General features: G+C 36.6%; 1 protein-coding gene across 1 annotated transcript in view; it reads left to right on the top strand.

The window, feature by feature from the left end:
• Positions 1-24,801, top strand: part of TLL1 (tolloid like 1) — a 325,786-nt gene that overhangs the window by 254,865 nt on the left and 46,120 nt on the right. The window contains exons 11-16 of the mRNA XM_052654737.1: positions 289-405; positions 1,607-1,752; positions 13,443-13,638; positions 15,369-15,494; positions 19,007-19,167; positions 22,331-22,511. Coding sequence (XP_052510697.1) covers positions 289-405; positions 1,607-1,752; positions 13,443-13,638; positions 15,369-15,494; positions 19,007-19,167; positions 22,331-22,511 — 927 coding nt within the window. The remainder of the gene's footprint in view (positions 1-288; positions 406-1,606; positions 1,753-13,442; positions 13,639-15,368; positions 15,495-19,006; positions 19,168-22,330; positions 22,512-24,801) is intronic.

Below are 24,801 nucleotides of genomic sequence, written 5' to 3' on the forward strand. Positions count from 1 at the left end.
GCAATAATGGTATCAATCATTTAATCTAAGGGTGATACGTTCCAATATTCTATAAATAAATAAGAAGAAATAGTTTTACTTATACACCTTTATTAAGTAAATATTAAGGATTCATAGCTATGGCTCTAGTTACTAGGCATGGTGATAGGAACCAACCAAATCTGGTTTTATAGAAAAACAACCTGTTTTCTGGTACCAGTAATGTATGTAATCTGTAGCTAGTATGAAAACCAGTTAGAATATAAAGTCATATTTAGAAGTCTCTCTTTATTCTTTTATTTCTTTTAGGTAGATTCTGTGGGGACAAATTGCCTGAAGTTCTTACCTCTACTGAAAGCAGAATGTGGATTGAGTTTCGCAGCAGCAGCAATTGGGTGGGAAAGGGCTTTGCAGCAGTCTATGAAGGCAAGTCACTTTGAGTTTAGAGATGGCTTTTCCTTAGACCTCTTAACAGAAAAGTACTTTCAATTTCATTTGAATAGTATTGTAATTGTATTTTAATTATGAAAGTTTTCTAAACTGCATCATGATGTCCATGGGATGATTTTAATAAAAATACTCATTTAGTTTAATTGCAAAAATAACCTGTTTTCTGGTACCACTAATGTGGTAATACATAAATGTTCTCATCAGGGATGTGTGGGGAAAAAATAACTCGTTAGAGATGTGTGGAAAACAACAATAACATCAAATGGCACAGGATTCTTAAACTTTGATTGTTTTTTCATAATAATATTAAAATATTATGAAGAAATTGCCACTTCTCTTTGTACTGAGTTTGTGTGTATTTTATGCCTATACTGTAGAAATGTCCTGTTAAAGGAAACTACATGGAAAATAATTGTGCACAGTTCTGGAGATTGCTTTGTCTAAACGAGAGAGTCAGCATTCAAGAAGAATTTACCAGATGCTTTGTTCTATAGGTCTCTAAAAGAGTAAACTGGCATTGTGCTTCCTGGCTTTAAAAACAGTTCCCTTCTTGTCAGACCATGGGTGGAGATGACGCTTTTTGCTCCTACCTCTGACTGCACAGAAATTTAGGCAATTTACAAGACAGACAGTTTGTGCTTCTCTTAGACTTTTAAGAGAACAGGAGCATTTGTTTCAGAGATTATCTGTGTGGTCATGCGGAGTTTGGCTTGGGTGGAGCCACAGATGATGCACACGAGGCCTGCTCACACCAGGGGCCCAGGGGGTGCTGTGGAGCTTCCCTCCTGATGAGCTCTTCCACTGACTGAGGTCAAAAAACCGAAAGAAGCGGTTCAGGGAATCACAGGGCAAACTCACATAGAATAAATTTTGAAATCTCAAAAGGTTTTTAAAGTCTAACAAAGAGGCTTGTTTTTGTAAAGGTGTGAATTAACAGTGGTTAAAAAGTCTTATTTTCCTTAGCTGACTGTCATCTAATATTTATAGCTAAGTGTTTTGTTTTTTTTAAACAACAAAATACTTGGTTGATAAAAGTATTGGTGAGCAGTCAACCTTGATTATTATAACCTGGTCTTTATATGTTCAGCTAGAGGCACTGAACTAAAATGCTATCTTAGAAGAAAATGGGAACGAAATGGCATGTCTATGTTTATTTATTTATTTTTGCTTTTCTCAGCTATCTGTGGAGGTGAGATACATAAAAATGAAGGACAGATTCAGTCTCCTAATTATCCTGATGACTACAGGCCAATGAAGGAATGTGTGTGGAAAATAGCAGTGTCAGAAGACTGCTACGTCGGCCTGATCTTTCAGGCCTTTGAGGTAAAGTCCTTTAGGCAGCCTTTGTGGGGCACATCCTCCATAAATGACAGTGCATTTAAGGAAGCAAGAGCTTTGAAATCAGTGAAGAAGCAAAAGATTGCCTATAAAATGCAATATCAAGAATGAGAGAGCTTTTTTTTTTCCCCTTTGTTCCTCTCATTGCAGACATTTTCAAGAAGATTAAAGTGAGCTTACATTATCTGTGCTTTTGAATTAAAATGTTTGAAGTACTGACAATAGTTTCCTTTGAAAAATGTCCAGGCTTGTTTCACAAGAATGCTTGAAGAGTCCATAAAAAACAAACAAACAAACAAAAAACTTTTATTTCCCCTCTAAACTAAGAGGCTAAAGGTAGCTCATCTTTTTTTGTTGTCTTTAGGGGGAAAATCCATTTTTCACCTTTTTTATTAATATGTAGAAAATTGTTGATATCAAAAACAGGGATTTAAATATTCTTAGGAGATTTTTACTTCATCAAAAATATTTACTGGGGAAGAAATCAGCATTAAAATTGCATTATTAGATGAGGACAGAATAAACCAAGGCCAATCAGAATCCTGGAGCAAAATCTGCATCCAAAGTACTGTGCTAGCTAATGAGTCATTTTTGTGTGACAGGGAGAACTGAGTAAAGGGTGAGAAGCCAAGAGACATGAGAATTTGTTCGGAACGCCTGAGTATGCTTAAATTATAGAATTAGGTTAGATATTGAGAGCCCAAAGCAGAGGAGGTAGGAGTGATGAGGTGTTGGCGGTAGGTCCAGGAAGAGAACCAGATGCCATTATCGGAGATTATTTCTTTACTGATTAGAGGTACTACTTACTGTCCGAGTGATCAGAAGTCTGCCGAGAACCCTACTTACTGTCAAGATATACTTGCCACTGAATTGGCAGTGTGAGGTGTCTCAGTCTCCAAAGCAGGAACCCCAGGGGAATACAGGGGTTACTTGAAAGTCCAGACAATGTCGTTCCCTCACCTGTAATCTCTCATGTATTTTTTGGTTCTTCTCTACCCCTTTGCTTGTACCTTTAATTTTCATTTCTTTTTAATCATGAAGACATTCTCCTTTCTCCTATGATCAAGATGTTTATGCCCCTGACCACTTTGCATTTTTGGAAGCCTTCGTTCTGAGATAATTTGATTCACATTTAAATTTTAAAATTTTATTGAAGACATTATTGAAATAGATCACTTTATTGTAAAGAGTACTAAAATTGTTTAGGATTCACCCACGTTTTAGACCAAAACAACTGGTTCACTGAAAAATCATCTAATGACCACAGTACATGTATTTTGTGCTATTGAAAACATTGAGAAGAACTGTCTTCCAACAATATTTCAGTGTTTTATAAAATTCTATTACAGAAGTGATGTTAGCAAATACATTCATTTGATGCATCTAAAAACTGAGATGCAGAAATTGCTGGCTTAGCTGGTTTGCAATTTTTTGGTTTTCTGTTTCTTTTTTTGTTTTGATATATCAATATAATAAGAGTGGCATTCTTCAAAAAATAGGATAGTGTAAGGACAAGTAGGAAATATTTATACCTCAGGCACTTAGAACCATGCTTGACACAGGGTAGTCATTTAATAAACACTTGTTGATTAAGTGGATGAATAAGTTGTTACTACGCTTTGAAACTGAAGTAAGGCCATGTCATATAATAGCTTGATTGATAGCATATTTTATTTATTATCTCCAGTTCCCTGTCCTTTCTTCATTTTGCTTTATTTCCTTATGTTTTTTCCTCCTTTATTTATACACTGGGCATATTTGATTTTCTAGTAGGTCTCTTATCTTTGACTAACACTAGCACCATCTTTGATTGTTTAGTCTTACTCACACTAACCCACTCATCTTCCCTATTTCAACATTTAATGTTTCAGCATGTCACTATTTTGCTATTGTCATTTAGTGACCAAGTCATGTTCAACTCTTTTGCAACCCCATGGACTCCTCTGTCTCTGGGATTTCCTAGACAAGAATACTGGAGTGGATTGCCATTTCCTTCTCCAGGGGATCTTTCTTACCCAGGGATCGACCCCACATTTCCTTGATTGCAGGTAGATTCTTTACCACTGAGCCACTGAGGACTCCCCGTGTCACTATTTACTCAAGGAATATTCCTAATTCCACTCTTTCTCTTAAACCCCAAGGCCAGCTCATCAGCATATTCCATTTGCTTTGTATTCAAGATATCCTATATCTATGATCACTTTACATTTACTTTCTTGCCACCGCTGCTCTGATCACTGCTGTTTTCTTTGTAACTTGGTGAGTTCTTCACATCTCTGCTTTTGCCTTACATATCCTGATACCCACATAACAGCCAGGATGATACTCTCACACTATGAGTTACCTCAAGCACTACTCTGCTCAAAGTTTTATCAAACACTACTGTCCATATGCCTCATGGAGAAAATCTTTGTGTTAGACTTTTAAGGCATGTGTTATAGCACTGTTGGTCCTGAGTTCAGGGTTAATGAATTGGAATATCTGTGAAGGTGAATTTAAACAGAAACACACATAAAGCAAGGCTAAATATTGATTTGTTTACAAAAATCTTGTGACCAGAACCTCTCAAGAGCATAACCCTGTATTTCCCCAGGAGCTACGAATCAATACTCGCTAACTCAGTGTTTTCAATGAATTAGTTGAACTCAACTATGCTGAATACTGAGAATTGACTGTATATATTTTTAATTTGGTCTAATGGTCATTAGATGGTTTGTTTCAGTTAGTCAGTTATCTGTTTAAATCAATTTATTTTGTTTACATATTATATTTTCAATATACCATTTATACATTTTATATTGAAAATGTATAATTTTAAAATGGTCTTTACTGTTTCTCAGTGTTTCATGTCTTTTTATGACAAAACCATTTTTATTTACTGATATCAGTCTTTGATTTTTTTTCAAACACTTTCTATTTTTGTAACTTTTTTTATTCCCTGTGTTACTCTCTCCCCTTTCAGATAAAAGGGCCCTTAAGCTAGTTCTAACTGAAATCTACTACAAAGAACTTTCTGGCTGTTCATTATTTATGCCTTTCTGTGAATTTATGTCATGAATATTCACCTTTCCTAATGCTACTTAGATTTTAATTGTAAGTACAGAACGAAATCTGAACAAGTGCTTTTGTTAATGAATTTCAGGTATGTTTGAGCAGGAAAGGACGCTATATGGGTGGTAATGAGTACTAATATATCTATAATCATATCCTTTGGGACAATTTTCTTCTCTAGTAGTTACTAATACATTCATCCTAACACCAGTACTGAACTGAATTTGTACAGGAATGTAAATAGTGTCTAAAATCATTTTGAAGAACATGTCTTCTTTTCAACAGTAGTGTTGGTAAAGCAGGCTTGATACTACTACTTCACTTGAGCACTTCCAGTATGCAGAAATACATAAGAGAAAAAGTTGGAGAGACTATAATACAACTTCAATGAAATGTCAATAAAGCAGAAAATAAATGAAACAAATCCAGAGCTTACTTATGTTTAATTAAAATCCTTACATACATTTATTTATGTGGGATTACACTTGAGGCACTTGTCAGTTTTTCTATACATTCTGATTTGGTTATACCTTGCTTCTGAAAACCATAGTGTGTAATACTTTTCCTCATCTTTACTAGCAACTTTCTAAACCACATACAAAAGTTTTCTTTTCTTTTTTTTTTTTTTTTTAAATCTTGGCACAGTTGACCCTGAACAACACAGGTCTGAACTATAGTTATTGACTTGTATGCAGTTTGTGTTTGATTAGAGATCACAATATATAAAGTCAAAAAACTAAGGTTTAAATGGCTAATATCTCCAAACTGCTTCAGCCTCTTTCTCTTCAGTGAGTCATTTATCAGTTCCTTTATTTATGAGGCAGAGATTGCTGTTCCAGTTTTTCAACTGCGCTAGGTTGACACCCCTAACTCCTACATTGTTCAAGGGTCAACTGTATTTTATGAATTACTCAGTTAAGATTAGTCCTTTAACTCCTTTAAATATTATATATTAGTTTAAATTAAGTAGGCTCATCTTTGTGAGTGAACTAGAAAGCCAAGACAAGGAGATCTTAATTAGTTAACATTTTTATGCTTGCCCTGCACTATTTCTTTGGATATTTGGCTAATAATATATTAATGTATTCATGAAAGTGAAAGTCTTTTAGTCATGTCTGACTCTTTGCAACCCTATGGCCTAGACAGTCCCTGGGATTCTCCAGGCCAGGATATTGGAGTAGATAATAGCCTTCCCTAACCATTGTTTTGGTTAATAACTATAAAAGAGAATTAAATACCTCTCCATAATTTTATTGAATACTTTAGGCTATCAGTCTACTCTGAAAGATTAGATTAAATAAACCTGCCCAAGGTCACACAATTCTTAATTGGTAGCACTATGGCCTGGAACTCACACCCATTTTGTCTTGCTAGCAAAATGAAGCATATATATTCTCTCATAGCATTAAATTCTTTCCCTTCATAACTATTGTCATTTGTACATTTGTATTATTTAATCAATAAATATCTATCAGTCAGGGACATGTCTGTTTATTTATCACTGTTTATATACTATCAAGTGTATATTTATTATCTGGCCATTATAGATTTTCAATGAATCTTTACTAAATTTATGAGTGAGTTAAAAATTACTGTGTTGTGAAGAAAAAAAATCAAATGGCAGCATTGAAAAACCTGAATCATATGAAATTAAACCTAACCACACCTTATGGTTTTGATTTCCATATATTTGATCATGTTTGTTTTTTCTCCACTCTAGTATCAAAATTGTCTACTTAAAAATTTGAAATATGGCAAAACCAATACAATATTGTAAAGTAATTAACCTCCAATTAAAATAAATAAATTTATATTAAAAAATATGCACAGTGTGAGAGTTGTTAGTGGTTTCTTTGCATCTTTTTCTATACATAAATTTATTTATTTTAGTTGGAGGTTAATTACTTTACAATATTGTATTGGTTTTGCCATACATCAACATGTATCCGCCACTGATATACACGTGTTGTGTGCTTGGTTGCATGCATTCTCCCTTCACCAAAATAACATCTATGCTGACCTTTCCCCTTTGTCTCTTTGGAGCAGTCTCTCTCAGAGTCTGCAGTCCTAATAGGAGAAGGCATGCAATCAAGCACACAATTTTCTAAAAGGTTTCTACTAGTCTCATGAAGGAGAAGGCAATGGCACCCCACTCCAGAACTCTTGCCTGGAAAATCCCATGGATGGAGAAGCCTGGTAGGCTGCAGTCCATGGGGTCGCTGAGAGTTGGACATGACTCAGTGACTTCACTTTCACGCATTGGAGAAGGAAATGGCAACCCACTCCAGTGTTCTTGTCTGGAGAATCCCAGGGATGGTGGAGCCTGGAGGGCTGCCATCTATGGGGTCGCCCAGAGTCGGACACGACTGAATCGACTTAGCAGCAGCAGCAGTCTCATGAAGCTTTTGTTAGTCAGGAGCAATAGTCATCACCATGAAGGATTTTAGTGCTTTTCTAGATATAGGGAGATACAAGAATTGGGCTTGTAAAATCAGTTCCTGAAAACATCTATTTGAAGACCTGTCTTTCCTAGTTCTCCACCATCCTACCCCCACCTCAAGTACAGAGTAACTCATTTGTACTTTCCACCCTGAACTCCTTTCAGGGAGTATTGAAAATAAGAAGCTGCAGAAGCATATGATTTAATCCTTGTAGAGGTAGATGGCAAGTGCCAATAGCAAGTGACAATTTTTAGTTGACAATATTCATTAAGTACTAATAGCACTTAATAGTACAAATAGTATTAATAAGGGATTCTCTGATGGTTCAGGCAATAAAGAATCTGCCTGCAATGCAGGGGACGCAGGTTCAGTCCTTCAGTGTTGTTCAGGAAGATCCCCTAGAGAAGTACTAATAAAAATAATATTAATTAATAAAATATTAAACATGACAGTACATTTTAAATAACCATCCTATTAAACATTTTTCCTTTTTATTTAAAATTCCTTTTGTTATAGCTTTATCATGACTTTACTATATTTTTCAAAGTATTAAAATTAATTTATTTTTAATAACACATGCTAATTTTGATTGTTTTTGTTAGTCATATTTTTCTTTAATATCTTCCCCTAAAGCAACATTAATGACTTAAAATTGCTCCAAGTATAGAATATTTTTAAAATATAAATTTACTTATTTTAAGTGGAGGTTAATTACTTTACAATATTGTATTGGTTTTGCCATACATCAACATGAATCTGCCACAGATATACGCATGTTCCCCATCCTGAACCCCTCTCCCCGTACCATCCCTCTGGGTCGTCTCAGTGCACCAGCCCCAAGCATCCAGTATCATGCATCGAACCTGGACTGGCGATTCATTTCATATATGATATTATACAAGTGTATAGAATTTTAAATTATTTTAACTATAAAAGTTTCATCATTTATGTAGTTATAGTGTTAATTATATTTTGAAATTATGTCCTACCATTCACTGAAGACTTATTACGGTAAAATAGATATAACATATGTACGCACAGTAGAGTTAAGTACATTCACATTGTGTAATCAATCTCTAGAATTTTCATGCTGCAAAACTACAGCTGTTTATCCAGCAAGCAACAATTCCCCATCCATGCTCCCCCGAGCCCAGGGCAATCACTGTTGCTTTATGTCTCTGTGAATCTGACTACTCTAGGTGCCTCGTGTAAGTAAAATCATACAGTATTTGAATTTTGTGTGACTTTTTAAATTTCACTAACTGTAATATCCTCAAGGTTCATCTATGCCATAGCACATGAAAGGATTTCCTTCCTTTTTAAGGCTAATATCCCATTGTATGTATAGTCCACAGTTTGCTTTTCCATTCATCCTCTGATGGATATTTGGATTGTGTTCACCCGTTGGCTATTATGGATAATGCTGCTATTAACATGGATGCACAAATATCTCTCCAAGACCCTGCTTTCAGTTTTCCAAATGTATATCTGAAAGTGGAATTGATGAATCATATGGTAATTTTATTTTCAATTTTTCAAGGAGTATGGGAAATCTTTCACTAAAACTATTCCCTAGGAAATTTGGACGTTTCAGAGGTTTTCACAAATAACTAGATATTGCAGTAGATGTTTTTGGAATGTCAAATTTATTTGCAAATTTGATTATAAAATGAAAGCACAGTGTGTGAATGGCCCTGAAGCCCGGGCCTGATATCTTGCTCCACGGTTAGCATTCCTTCAGAGCTCCCCGCATCACTGACCACAGAGCTCTGTACTGGCTGGCAGTGTTAGAATCAGAGGCTGGCTACTTTAAATTATATTTAATTGATTTCAGATCTTGCTAAATAAAAGAACTGCTTCTTCTCTAACATACCAGTAAAGACATGGACCCTCAACTTAATAATGACGTGTAATGTCCATCTCTTCTGCCTAAGCTTTGTACTTGTTTTTCCTTCTTTGTGTATTGGATCTACTTCCAGTACCATTTACACATCAGTTTCCTAAAAAAAATCTTCAGAGCTTAAGATCACTTTTATTGTTTTATATATATACATATTAGGTCTGTTTACTTTAAGATAAACTTGCCACACCCCTATATGGTTTGTACTCTGACTGCCTTAAAGTCTGTAATAGGTCCGTTTCATCATCGTATTTGCTACATGTGTAATTGTACATGACATTGCATTCAGATTCCAGATCTGTGCACTATGTCCATGCTTCAAAGCAAGAAGAAACTTTTTCTTTTTTTGTCTTTATGAATTATTGACTTCGGTGTTCTTTTTCCCATTATACCTAATGTAATGTAACATCAAGGAACTTATCCACTTTCTAGCTTTGAACATATCTATTTCTGTCTATTCTCTGTACTGGAGAAATGGCAACCCACTCCAGTATTCTTGCCTGGAGAACCCAATGGACAAAGGATCCTGGAGGGCTATAGTACACGGGGTCACATGAGTTAGGACACAATTTGGTGACTAAACTACCACCACCATTCTCTAAAGCTGTCACACAAATAACATAAATAACATAACTCAAACTCTCATTTGTGCTCACCATCATTACTGCTATGCAGATATAGTTAAAGAGATATTAATTGTAATTAACACCAATAGAGCAGATTTATTGTGCTGATATTACATTAGGATTAATGTAATTAACCTAGAAAAATGTGTAAACAAGAATCATGGAAGTCACAGGTGAGCTATCTGGGTCAACAACTGTGGCACTGGCTATGTGAGACTATAGTTTACATTTCTGTTGTTTAACCCAAGATACCAAGTGCATGATACTTAATATGTAAGTAACATGTAATTCATAAATAAGTACTGGTAGAATCCATCTTAAAATTGATCATTTTTATACATTTTACCCATGAGATATTTACACTTTGTGTATCATATAAAAATGGACTTTTCTGGTGGCTCAGATGGTAAAGAGTCTGCCTGCAATGCAGGAGACCAGGGTTGGGAAGATCCCCTGGAGAAGTGGCAACCTACTCCAGTACTCTTGCCTGGAAAATTCCATGGATGGAGGAGCCTGGTAGGCTACAATCCACGGGATCACAAAAAGTGAGACACGACTGAGCAACTTCACTTCACATCATACAAAATATTTAAAATTTTTACTAAGTGTAACTAGTGAATATGCTATAAATTTAAAGAGACCTTTTGTGTAACTGTTAAAGAAACAAAGTGAGTTTTATATACAGGGAAATATGCATTATCCTGTTTCTTTTTAACCATTGATGAAGTGTAATTTGTTTTCAGTATTGTCTATCTCATTTTCTTCATACTGTAATTAAAAGCCCAAACCCTTTTAAATTAGCCTTCTCTTTTTTTTTTTTTTTACCTCTGGTATGACTTCTAATATGAAACAATGTGATTTTTTTCTGTTAATTGACCTTCTATGGCAGGCAGCTTCTTTCTTCATTGTGTGTTCTCATTCCCTTTCCTCTTCTGATATAACATTTTCCTCCACTTCCAAAATGATTCATGAGTTGCAGGCAGTTCATTCTGTGTTGCTCAAGCAGGTAAAGATAGGTTGGCTTGCTGAGACCTTTGGTTATTTTCCCTACAGTTTTGTTATTGCTCAGTTTCACTTATTCTTCTATCAAGCTGTATACCTTGAGAGTTTCAAATATTATTTTATATGTCCCCTTAGCCAAAGAATAGCCTTTGGCCATCTGGAAATGTCCTCATATTTATAGAGAATTCTGATTTTTAAGACAGTGTGTTAGGCTGAGAGAAGAAGATATGTCCTACCTGGTCAGCTAGCCTTGTCACCCCTGGTGACTAATTCACTCCTCGTGCAACTACTAGCTCGCCCTCACCTTCCTATTTAATAGCTACGGTTGCAAAAGTATGCTTTAAAAGTGATGGCAAAACCAATACAGTATTGTAAAGTAAAATAGGGTGAAAATAAAAATTAAAAAAAAATTTTATCACTATAAAAAAATAAAATAATAGAAAGTTAAAAGTGAGACATTTTTAATGTTAAATGTTTTCCAATTCTTTCCCATAATTCCACACACAAAGATAGTACATTTTTAGAGAAAAACCCAGAATTATGAATCCTAGTGAGCTCCTGGAGAAGGCAATGGCACCCCACTCGAGTACTCTCGCCTGAAAAATCCCATGGACGGAGGAGCCTGGTGGGCTGCAGTCCATGGGGTTGCTGAGAGTTGGACACGACTCAGTGACTTCACTTACACTTTTCACTTTCATGCATTGGAGAAGGAAATGGCAACCCACTCCAGTGTTCTTGCCTGGAGAATCCCAGGGACTGCAGAGCCTGGTGGGCTGCCTTCTATGGGGTCGCACAGAGTCGGACACGACTGAAGTGCCTTAGCAGCAGCAGCAACAGCAGTGAGCTCCTACTGATAGTATAATTTAAAATCACAACTTTCACTCACCCCACCCCCACTTTTCATACTTCCTATTTTCTTTCACTTCGTGTTTTTCTATAGAATATATTACTTTCTAATATTTTAAGATTATGATTTACCTTGTTTATTGTTCCTTTGCTCTCTACCCACCAGGATAATTTCCAGGAGTGCAAGGCTCTATTACTTTGACAAATGATGCATGCTGAGCAGTGAGAAGTATGCTAAGCACACTATGCATACTGAGTGAGAGGAGTGCCCAGCATAGAACCAGGCAGTGAACATTTAATGAAGAAATGAATGATTCTAATTTGTAATTGGGAAAAGGGTGGCAGCAAATGCAGTACTTAGTTCTAACCAAATCCGCTTCAAAATATATTTCCTTGTTTGTCTTCATGCTGCCTAATGTGAAGACTATCATTGCTAATGTATTGACAAATCAGGAAATGACTACTTCAACCAACTCTGCCACCAGTTTCATGCTTACAGATTGTACTTCATTGAATGAACATGTTCCCTGACATTTGTTTTGTGATAGGAGAGTTCCATAAATGAGTGAAATGTATGTTGAATGATGGTTGAAAAGATGTGATACTTTTCATGGTTTATTAATTGTAGATGACTATGCTTTCCAGCTTCAAATACTTAATAAGTAGTTGACTCTACTAAGATTTTAGGATTAGTCATTTTTTATAAAAAAATATAGGAGCAAGAATTTATTTAAAAATTGTCTTATAATTTATAAAACAATTTGTAGATTTTTTAGTATTTTAAGGCTAAAACAAATGTCACTCCTTTATAAAGGCCAGTGCTGCTGCTGCTTGAGGTGCTGCCATTTAGTCACTAAGTTGTGTCTGACCCTTTGTGACCCCATGGCCTGTAGTCCACCAGGCCCCTCTGTTCGTGGTTGTCCCAGGCGAGAATACTGGAGTGGGTTGCTATTTCCTTCTCCTGGGGATCTTCCCTACCTATTAACTGAACCTGCATCTCCTGCTTTGGCAGGCAGATTCTTTAACACTGAGCCACGTAGAAGGCCCCTTATAGGCCAATAGTCTGAGCTAATATTTGCATTTAGTTGTTTAGGAAAGAGATTAAGCTCACCAAGGATGCACAGGTTGCAAGGAAAGATTTGGGGTAAAAGGGCTCATTTAGCAAGCCCTTGTGACTCTGAGAGGGCAACTAGTGCTAGTTCCATAGTGGAGTCATCTCACTCACAGCTATGCTAACTATGGATAAAGGATTCATAGACTAAGAAGACTTGTAATTTCATATCATCAGATTTTCCTTCAGAAAGATATGTATAACCTGAAACTATGCAACATTTGTCAATAAAATATGAATTCAGTCTATTGATAAAATAATGGTTTTGTTGATCAGCTATGAGCAATTATTATAATTATTGGTTATGTTTCAGAACAAATTATGCATTGCTTATAGGATATCTAGCCCAGATTTCTAATGATAATTTTAAATCTGGAATTTTTAAAATTCTGTTTTCCAAAGAATTACTACTTTTATTTTTATTCCATTTTAAAAGGCAGCTAACTTCTATGATCCTAATGCATGTGGATGCATTTTTTCATAGATATTTTCTCTCTCTGTCTTTACCAGATTAATAAACCCTTTATTCATTGACAGTGTGATATTACCATGCATAATTCATGAGAAATGCTCTCTTTTGTGTAAATAATTTGTTATATGGCTGTGTTAGTATCACATCACTGAGAATACATAATGCTCTTTTTATAGAAATTGTTTTGTCTATTAATGAGATAGATCTCATATTTTTACTATTACAGATTGAAAGACATGACAATTGTGCCTATGACTACCTAGAAGTTCGAGATGGAACCAATGAAAGTAGTCCTTTGATAGGACGTTTTTGTGGTTATGATAAACCTGAAGATATCAGATCTACCTCCAATACCTTGTGGATGAAGTTTGTTTCTGATGGAACTGTGAACAAGGCAGGGTTTGCTGCCAATTTTTTTAAAGGTAATTTAGAATCATTTAAAATGTAAGCTTCTCTTTGTCAATGATAAATGTAGTATTATGTAGTAAATGTATTTAGCTGTGAGGCAGGGAAGAAATAGAGTAATGTAATATTGAAGGCTGAAGTATGCAGTCTTCATAAATATATCAATATTTTTATGATTTTTGATGGAAAAGTTTACTGGTTAAAAAAAAAAAGGAAACTAGAATCTAGAGATTTGTAGCACAGGATAGGAAATCCATTAGGATTTTCTATCGTCTGTTTTTTAGGAAACAGTCAAAATAGCAAAATCCAGAAAGGGATATTCACATAAGAGGAAATATTTGCAATATAATCAGCAAAAAGTTTATAACCAGAAGGGGATTACTGACATATATTTCATCAATTTATTTCCAGGTGGGAGCACTTTTATGCCCTCCCTTAGAGAGTAGCATTCTACCACATTACAAATAATGTATGGCCTCCTTAGTAGAATATTCTGATCCCTTAAAATGTCTTTTTGACAAAGAATTATTACTGATTATCTTTAATTTTGAATTTTATTTTATTTTCATGTCCCATGCATGATGTATATTTGTAGGGTAAAAAGAAAGCTGTTTCATTGTAAATAATGGCATCAGATTTGCTCCTTGAAAATTCAAAGACATTTAGGTTAACTGTGTTACTGTAGAATAAAATTCTTTTAATAGAGAAAATAAATTTCCTCTGTGATACCTTTTAAAGAATAAGTGATGAATTCAGTTGTGTATGTCAAAGTGTGAAGAATATCTAGACATTTCTGTTATTCAAAGAACAAATTGATTTCCCCTGGGTATTATTCATCATTTGAATTGAAAGGCAGAGAACCTTGGCACTTAGGGTATATGTATTCAAAGTATTCATTAAAATATTCATTTGCATACTTTAAATCTTCCCTACAAGTTATATTTTGTAGTAGAAGAAATATACTATAAGAGTCTCTCATGTGGTGTTTGTATTTGGTTATCAAAATGCTTAGTGTTGGATGATACACAGTTTCTCCAGAGAATATTTTTTACTGTTTTCTTAATTCAGAGTAGGTTATTCCTAGAGAGTGAGATTATGAAGTACCTTGTCACACGTGTTTTTTTAGACTAATATATATGTTTCACATGTCTATTTTGTATATTTTTTATGTTACTACATACAATTAAAATTATTAATGTTTATAAAATATGGAATTATGTATTTTCGGAATCAATATCTCTCTATAAAAAATACTGAATGTTTTAATTGAAAGAGGTCTAGAAATTTTCTTAGTTTTCCTTTTTAATTTTTTTGCCACCATAATTTACTTATTAATAATGCTATTTCTTTAAAAGCATTTTTCAGGCTACCTAGCAAACTATACTATGAAATGAACAGATGAATTCATGTTCTTTCAGTAAGTTTTCTATTTCATTCTGAAAAATCTCTACATCTTAGTAATCACCTTTAAGTTTAAATTAAAAAAAAAAAAAAATACGCTGTGTCTGAGATAAGGTGATCATCAGTTGGCCCAGTCCTTCTGATTCTCACACAATTTTTAGATTGCAGTGACATGGATTCTTATATGTCATCCATCAAAGGCTTGCAAATGTTTCCTGTTATTTTGTTGAAGAAATCAATTGTTTCAGTTTCGTCCAAAACTATTAAACATCACATCTTCAAAAAATTTTGCACATTAGTGTATAAAAACGAAATAGCTGTTCTCTAATTGTTGCCACTTTTACAGAGGAAGATGAGTGTGCCAAGCCTGACCATGGCGGCTGTGAGCAGCACTGTCTGAACACGCTGGGCAGCTACCAGTGTGCCTGTGAGCCTGGCTATGAACTGGGACCCGACAGAAGGACCTGCGAAGGTGGGGCTGGATTTGCACATGGTGTTCCCTGCCTGAAACCCTACCCCTGCCTTTCTCTCATGTAATCTCATTCTCTTTCTCTCTTTCTGCCTCCCTATTAAGCAAGAATAAAATAGACACAGTTACAAAGAAAATACAGTATCTTTAAAATAGAGGATATTGCATACAAGATAAAAAGAAAGTTATCTGGCTATTTCTATGTGACTCCTAGCATAAATATTTTTACACTTTAGAAATATGCCAAATATGGTAAACCTGCAAGTACCAGTAGCTTTAAAAATATATGTATAAATATGATAATCTTTATATTAGTTGACATGCATACACAGATACACATATATATGCATACATACACAAAGGCAAGTAAAGAGACCAGTTACTTTAGCTAACCCTTGACTCCTTAGGAATTAATTATGAACTGTGTATAATACATTCCTTTCACTGATGGTGGTGGTTTAGTAGCTGTGTCGTGTCTGACTCTTGTGATCCCATGGACTGTAGCCCGCCAGGCTCCTCTGTCCACGGGATTCTCCAAGTGAGAACACTGGAATGGGCTGCCATTTCCTTCTCCAGAGTATCCCAACCCAGGAATCGAAACTGGATCTCCTGCACTGCAGGCAGATTCTTTACCAACAGAACTATAAAGGAAGTCCTTCCTTTCACTTAACTTGCTTTTAAATACTCTAATTTCCCTAATCTCACTATCAATAAGAATTAGAGGTAACATAAATAGTTGTTGTTGTTGTTCAGTTGCTCAGTCATGTCGGACTCCTTGCAACCCCATGGACTGCCACACCCCAGGCTTCCCTGTCCTTCACTATCTCCTGGAGTTTGCTCAAACTCATGTCCATTCAGTCAGTGATGCCATCCAACCAGCTCATCTTCTGTCACCCCCTTCTTCTCTTGCCCTCAGTTTTTCACATCATCAGGGTCTTTTCCAGTGAGTCAGCTCTTTGCATCAGATGGCCAAAATTTGGAACTTCAGCTTCAGCATCAGTCCTTCCAATGAATATTCAGGGTTGATTTCCTTTATAATTGACTGGTTTGATCTCCTTGTAGTACCTCTTTTAAATGGATCACCCAAAAGGGAAAGAAAACCAGTTTAAATGGAGTTCTGGGAGTAACAAATATGCTCTATTTACTATAGTTTACCTTGCCTGCTAGCTCAACTAACTCTTCCTAAGAGTTTCTTGTCTTGAAAAAAAAAAATGAAAGAGTTGGGGGAAATAAGCAATTGATTTTGGTCATACTACAATAGGCTGTATTGTTCCTTACATATCAGTTTATGAATGCTTACAGCTATCATATGGTATAGATATTATATCCATTTAAAAGGTAACAACTTACAAATAGCTGTGAAAAAAAAAAGAAGTGAAAAGCAAAGGAGAAAAGGAAAGATATAAGCATCTGAATGCAGAGTTCCAAAGAATAGCAAGAAGAGATAAGAAAGCTTTCTTCAGTGATCAATGCAAAGAAATAGAGGAAAAGAACAGAAAGGGAAAGACTAGAGATCTCTTCAAGAAAATTAGAGATACCAAGGGAACATTTCATGCAAAGATGGGCTCGATAAAGGACAGAAATGGTATGGACCTAACAGAAGCAGAAGATATTAAGAAGAGGTGGCAAGAATACACAGAAAAACTGTACACAAAAAAGATCTTCACGACCTGGATAATCACAATGGTGTGATCACTCATCTAGAGCCAGACATCCTGGAATGTGAAGTCAAGTGGGCCTTAGAAAGCATCACCACGAACAAAGCTAGTGGAGGTGATGGAATTCCAGTTGAGAGATGATGCTGTGAAAGTGCTGCACTCAATATGCAAGCAAATTTGGAAAACTCAGCAGTGGCCACAGGAGTGGAAAAGTTCAGTTTTCATTCCAATCCCGAAGAAAGGCAATGCCAAAGAATGCTCAAACTACCGCACAGTTGTACTCATCTCACATGCTAGTAAAGTAATGCTCAAAATTCTCCAAGCAGGGCTTCAGCAATACGTGAACCATGAACTTCCTGTTGTTAAAGCTGGTTTTAGAAAAGGCAGAGGAACCAGAGATCAACTTGCCAACATCCGCTGGATCATGGAAAAAGCAAGAAAGTTCCAGAAAAACATCGATTTCTGCTTTATTGACTATGCCAAAGCCTTTGACTGTGTGGATCACAATAAACTGTGGAAAATTCTGAGAGAGATGGGAATACCAGACCACCTGACCTGCCTCTTGAGAAATCTGTATGCAGGTAAGGAAGCAGCAGCTAGAACTGGACATGGAACAACAGACTGTTTTAAAATAGGAAAAGGAATACGTCAAGGCTGTATATTGTCACCCTGCTTATTTAACTTCTATGCAGAGTACATCATGAGAAATGCTGGACTGGAAGAAACACAAGCTGGAATCAAGATTGCCAAGAGAAATATCAATAACCTCAGATATGCAAATGACACCATCCTTATGGCAGAAAGTGAAGAGAAACTAGAAAGCTTCTTGATGAAAGTGAAAGAGGAGAGTGAAAAAGTTGGCTTAAAGCTCTATATTCAGAAAACGAAGATCATGGCATCCAGTCCCATCACTTCATGGGAAATAGACGGAGAAACAGTAGAAACAGTGTCAGACTTTATTTTTTTGGGCTCCAAAATCACTGCAGATGGTGACTGCAGCCATGAAATTAAAAGACGCTTACTCCTTGGAAGAAAAGTTATGACCAACCTAGATAGCATATTCAAAAGCAGAGACATTACTTTCCCAACTAAGGTCCATCTAGTCAAGGCTATGTTTTTTCCTGTGGTCATGTATGGATGTGAGAGTTGGACTGTGAAGAAGGCTGAGCGCCAAAGAATTGATGCTTTTGAACTGTGGTGTTGGAGAAGACTCTTGAGAGTCCCTTGGACTACAAGGAGATCCAACCAGTCCATTCTGAAGGAGATCAGCCCTGGGATTTCTTTGGAAGGAATGATGCTAAAGCTGAAACTCCAGTACTTTGGCCACCTCATGCGAAGAGTTGACTCATTGGAAAAGACTCTGATGCTGGGAGGGATTGGGGCCAGGAGGAGAAGTGGACGACAGAGGATGAGATGGCTGGATGGCATCACTGACTCGATGAACGTGAATCTGAGTGAACCCCGGGAGTTGGTGATGGACAGGGAGGCCTGCCGTGCTGTGATTCATGGGATCGCAAAGGGTCGGACACAACTGAGCGACTGAACTGAACTGAAAAGATAAGAAAACTGACACTGTGTTCTTTATATTGCTCAGACAACTTTAAAAGGCTTAAAATGTAGTTCTGCCATCACTTTCTTGTAGTTCAGCAATCACTATCTTGGCTCCAAACCTGCAAAATAACACTTTCTAATGGGATTAGATGTTTCAATATGTTGTACGAAAGACTGCAGTTTTCTAGATTTTGAAAAATTCAGAAGATGGTTGAAACTTAATGCTGAGATGTTTGATTATTAGTGGAAAGGTGCTAAGAATGGGAGAGTTTTTTAGGAGAAACTTTCCTTTTTCTTTCTTTCCAGCGGCTTGTGGCGGACTTCTCACAAAGCTGAATGGCACTATAACCACTCCAGGATGGCCCAAGGAGTACCCTCCCAACAAACACTGTATATGGCAAGTGGTCGCACCAACACAGTACAGAATTTCTATGAAATTTGAGTTTTTTGAATTGGAAGGCAATGAAGTAAGTGAATAATAAATATGTTTTTATAAAGTGTTTTAGAAATCTCCAGTGGTGATCTGGAAAGCTAAAAAAGAAAAAGGAAAGAAAGAAGGAAAGGCAGGAGGGAGGGAGGGAAGCAGGGAGGGCAGGAAAGAGGGAGAGAAGACAAGAAACAAGCATGATAGTGTAGATACTCTAGTCTTTTTTTTTTTTTTTTGCTCTATTTCTCATTTCTGCAACTGCTTATAATTCCTGTTGGCACTGGATGATTTAGACTGTCTCTAGGAGATTGAAAATTACTCCCCAGCATTTTCCTGTTTTTTGAAGTACTATTAAAACATTAGGGTCATGTCACATAGACTTTTCTAAAAAAACAAACCGAAATTCACTTGTTGGATCATAACAAAAATTCCTTTTTGGAAGAACCTCGTATATGTCACTAGCGGAAATGGATATATTTTCATTATATAACTCATTTTGCATTATGAATATGCTTATGATTCACAAAGATGAATTTTTAACCTCAATAAAAGATGCATCTGGTTGACCCTTTTTCCTTTCTTTACCTTTATAGTTTAACATAGTAAAAGTCCAACTTTCTGTTAGGTGATCACTTTTTTTTTTTAAATTTTATTTTTACTTTATTTTACTTTACAATACTGCATTGGTTTTGCCATACATTGACATGAATCCACCACGGGTGTATACAATCTCCCAATCCTGAATCCCCCTCCCACCTCCCATCACATATCATCTCTCTGGATCATCGCCTTGCACCAGCCCCAAGCATCCTTTTAAACAAGTGAAATCATTTATTTGAAAATTCCTATGTGCTAGTACACAAGCATCAGATTCAAATAAAATGTCAGCCCTAGAAATGACAGGTTTTAGAACTGTGTCTTGTGTAACTGGTCAATATTGTTTAAGTCCAGAGGAAATGAAACAAAAGTTTTTTGGTTTTTTTTGTTTGAGTTTTTGTATTTTGTTTCCTTTTCTCTTTCTAACTTTCACTTCTTTTCTCCCAGAAACTTTTTTTCTTTATTTATTTTAAAATGAAAAAGTAAAAGTGAAAGTTGCTCAGTTGTGCCCACTCTTTGCCACCCCATGAACTATAGAGTCCATGTAATTCTCCGTGTCAGAATACTGGAGTGGATAGCCGTTTCCCTTCTCGAAGGGACCTTCGCAATCCATGGATCAAACCCAGGTCTCCCGCATCACAGGCAGATTCTTTACCAGTTGAGCCACCAGGGAAGCCCAAGAATCCTGGAGTGGATAGCCTATCCCTTCTCCAGGGGATCTTCCCAACCCAGGAATTGAACCAGGGTCTCCTGAATTGCAGCTCGGCTACCAGGGAAGCCCAGTTTAAAATGAATTAAGAGTCAAAAGTATGATACAATTCACTCATAAAATGTATTTTGTTTTGATGTATATTTACTGAATGATTGCAAATAAGTGGAGAACAGAAATATAATATATCTGTGGCGGTTTAGTCGTTCAGTTGTGTCCAACTCTTTGTGACCCCATGGACCGTAGGCCACGAGGCTCCTCTGTCCTTGGGGTTTCCCAGGCAAGAATACTGAAATGCGTTGTCATTTCCTTCTCCAGGGGATCCTCCCCACCAGGGACTGAACCTGAGTCTCCCACATTGCAGGCAGATTCCTTACCAACTTAGCCACCAGGGAAGCCCAATGTATCTGTACTCCTGGGTAATATTATTGGTGATAATTGTGGGTTTTATGCTGTAATTTTGTATTGTATATGTATCTTTGTTTCTTCTTTACCCCTCCCACTTTTCTTACTTTTTAAATCATTTTTAAAGATTTTTATTTGTAGTAGTCAAGGCATTTGTGTGCATTTTTAGTCTCTTATTAATGGCTTTCAAGTTGGACTTCCCAAAAGGCTCAGTGGTAAATACTCCACCCAACAATGCAGAAGACACTGGTCTGATCCCTGAGTTAGAAGATACCCTGAAGAAGGAAATGGGAACCCACTCCAGTACTCTTGCCTGAGAAATCTCATGGACAGAGGAGCTTGGAGTGGCTGTAGTCCATGGTGTTGTAAAAAGAGTTGGACATGACTTAGTCTGAAATGCAATGAACTGATATTTCAGAGAACTGTACAATTTTAGACTTCTATGGACCTTTTGAGGTCTTCTTCACAACATGTATAAGTTTTATGATGGAAAAACTACTGCAATTTATTTTTCTCACATACTTTATCCACATGAAACATCATTTTTCTTTAATAATTATCTGAAATTTAGGGAAATATTAAAATTAAGAAAGCCTTTTTTCAGTAATCTTAGAAAAGCTTTCACATGAGCAGCACTTTTGAAAATGGGACTCTTCCTACCAGTTCTGTGATGTAAGGTGAGCTTAGTATTGAATGGCTTCTACTTTCTGAGTTTCCCTAAAGCTGTTAGTTATGGCAGAAAGGGCATTTTGATTCACTAGTTGGTAGAAGTTCAAAGGATAGAAGTTTATGTTTATGAGGAAGATAGGTAGATGGTTTTAAATAAATGGTGCATTGTGGTTAAAGACATTTTTCTCATAATAGCAGTCTTTATTCATGGAAGGAGGCTTTACAGACGCTAACATATCCTGGAAATCTCAAACTTATGATGAGGTTATGTGTGAAATATTGTTTAAAAAATTCTGTGCATTTTCATAGTTTAAATTATTGGCTATTTCAAATAAAGGCATGAGCAAATTCTTGACTTATAAAATACTGGGTTATGTTATCACTTCACTGTTTCATTCATTATATTGATATCCAAAAGGAAAGTCAATAGGAAACAACTTTAGCCTCAGTAACATTATTCTATTTTTGTGTCATAGCCCTCTCTAAATAAAAGTTGCAGTGGTAGCAAAGTAGATAGAACACTCATTTCACTTTTCCTAGCAACATTTTGCTTATTCATTACCTAATTAATATCACAAAAAAAACAGTAATTAAGGTTGACATATTACAAGGCATACATAATGTGGAGAGTTCAAATCGTATGTATTGTTAATCAAATACTCATCACTCATTTCAGTTTTCTTAAAGTCTGTATTTTTGGATCTGTTAATCCAGTTTGACCCACAGGAGTGAAAAGGGAAAATCATAATAAATTTTTTAAAAATAGCTGTCAATTATCTGATGCTTTCAAATTTGGTGATTACAGTAACCTGTTTATTTCCAGGTATGCAAGTATGATTATGTGGAGATTTGGAGTGGTCTATCTTCTGAGTCTAAATTGCATGGCAAATATTGTGGTGCTGAAGTGCCTGAAGTGATCACATCCCATTTCAACAATATGAGAATAGAATTCAAATCTGACAATACTGTATCCAAGAAGGGCTTCAAAGCACATTTCTTCTCAGGTATCAGTACTCTCATGTTGCATGCGTATTACAGACTTTCAAGGTGGATTAGCTTAAATGTATGTTATCCATTCTTCATAGTTTTTTTATAAATGAGCTTGGAGGTACACTGAATCCATGGACATTTATCCCAGTTTAATAATTTTTTACTTAAAGTTAGGATATTAATAATAATAGCCCTATGAAATGCAATTGTCAAATACAACTGTCTTCCGTTCAGTTCAGTTGCTCTGTCATGTCCGACTCTTTGTGACCGAATGAACCGCAGCACGCCAGGCCTCCCTGTCCATCACCAACTCCCAGAGTCCACCCAAGACTCTGAGTCAGTGATGCCATCCAACCATCTCATCCTCTGCCATCCCCTTCTCCTCCTGCCCTCAATCTTTCCCAGCATCAGGGTCTGTTCAAATGAGTCAGCTCTTTGCATCAGGTGGCCAAAGTATTGGAGTTTCAGCTTCAACATCAGTCCTTACACTGAATACCCAGAACTGATCACCTTTAGGATGGACTATTTGGATCTCCTTGCAGTCCAAGGGACTCTCAAGAGTCTTCTCCAACACCACAGTTCAAAAGCATCAATTCTTCTGCACTCAGCTTTCTTTATAGTCCAACTCTCACATCCATACATGACCACTGGAAAAACCATAGCCTTGACTAGATGGACTTTGGTGACAAAGTAATGTCTCTGCTTTTTTAATATGCTGTCTAGGTTGTCCATAACTTTCCTTCCAAGGAGTAAGTGTCTTTTAATTTCATGTCTTCAATCACCATCTGCAGTGATTTTGGAGCCCCCCCCCCAAAAAAAAAATAGTTAGCCACTGTTCCCACTGTTTCCCCATCTATTTGCCATGAAGTGATGGGCCCAGATGCCATGATCTTAGTTTTCTGAATATTGAGCTTTAAGCCAGCTTTTTAACTCTCCTCTTTCACTTTCATCAACAGGCGCTTTAGTTCTTTACTTTCTGCCAAAAGGGTGGTGTCATCTGCATATTTGAGGTTATTGATATTTTTCCCAGCAATCTTGATTCCAGCTTATGATTCCTCCAGCCCAGCATTTCTTGTGATGTACTCTACATATAAGTTAAATAAGCAGGGTGACAATATACAGCCTTGATGTACTCCTTTTCCTATTTGGAACCAGTCTGTTGTTCCATGTCCAGTTCTAACTGTTGCTTCCTGACCTGCATACAGGTTTCTCGAGAGACAGGTCAGGTGGTCTGGTATTCCCATCTCTTTCAGAATTTTCCACAGTTTATTATGGTCCACACATTCAAAGGCTATGGCATAGTCAATAAAGCAGAAATAGAAACTTTTCTGGAACTCCCTTGCTTTTTCAATGATCCAGTGGATGTTGGCAATTTGACCTCTGGTTCCTCTGCCTTTTCTAAAACCAGCTTGAACATCAGGAAGTTCACGGTTCACATATTGCTGAAGCCCTGCTTGGAGAATTTTGAGCATTACTTTCCTAGCATGTGCTGCTGCTGCTGCTGCTAAGTCACTTCAGTCATGTTCGACTCTGTGCGACCCCATGGACAGCAGCCCACCAGGCTCCCCTGTCCCTGGGATTCTCCAGGCAACAACACTGGAGTGGGTTGCCATTTCCTTCTCCAATGCATGACAGCGAAAAGTGAAAGTGAAGTCGCTCAGTCGTGTCCGACTCTTAGGGACCTCATGGACTGCAGCCTACCAGGCTCCTCCGTCCATGGGATTTTCCAGGCAAGAGTACTGGAGTGGGGTGCCATTGCCTTCTCCGACTAGCGAGTGAGATGAGTGCAGTTGTGCGGTAGTTTGAGCATTCTTTGGCATTGCCTTTCTTTGGGATTGGAATGAAAACTGACCTTTTCCAGTCCTGTGGCCACTGCTGAGTTTTCCAAATTTGCTGACTTAGATCATATATACATTCTAATCAGATATATCAAAGGCTAGCAAAAACAACACAAAATTGTTATGGCAATATTTTCATACAATTACTTTGGAAGTGGATAAGGTTAATGATCTGGAGGAGGAAGTGGCAACTCACTCCAGGATTCTTGCCTGGGGAATCCCACGGACAGAGGAGCCTGGTGGGCTACAGTACATGGGGTCTCAAAGAGTTGGACATGACTGAATGACTTATACTGAACCAATTCACATTAAAAATTCCCTCTTAAAGAGCTGAAATTTGATTAAAAGCCCCTACATTTTAAGAAAATAAGTAAACATCAGTGAAATTCCCTAAATTTCCCAATTTCAAAATTATTCCTCTTAAAAACATTATTCTGAAACTTGTGAAACTTTAAATCCATCTATT

Source organism: Budorcas taxicolor, chromosome 17 (assembly GCF_023091745.1).
Source record: "Budorcas taxicolor isolate Tak-1 chromosome 17, Takin1.1, whole genome shotgun sequence".
Taxonomy (NCBI): domain Eukaryota; kingdom Metazoa; phylum Chordata; class Mammalia; order Artiodactyla; family Bovidae; genus Budorcas; species Budorcas taxicolor.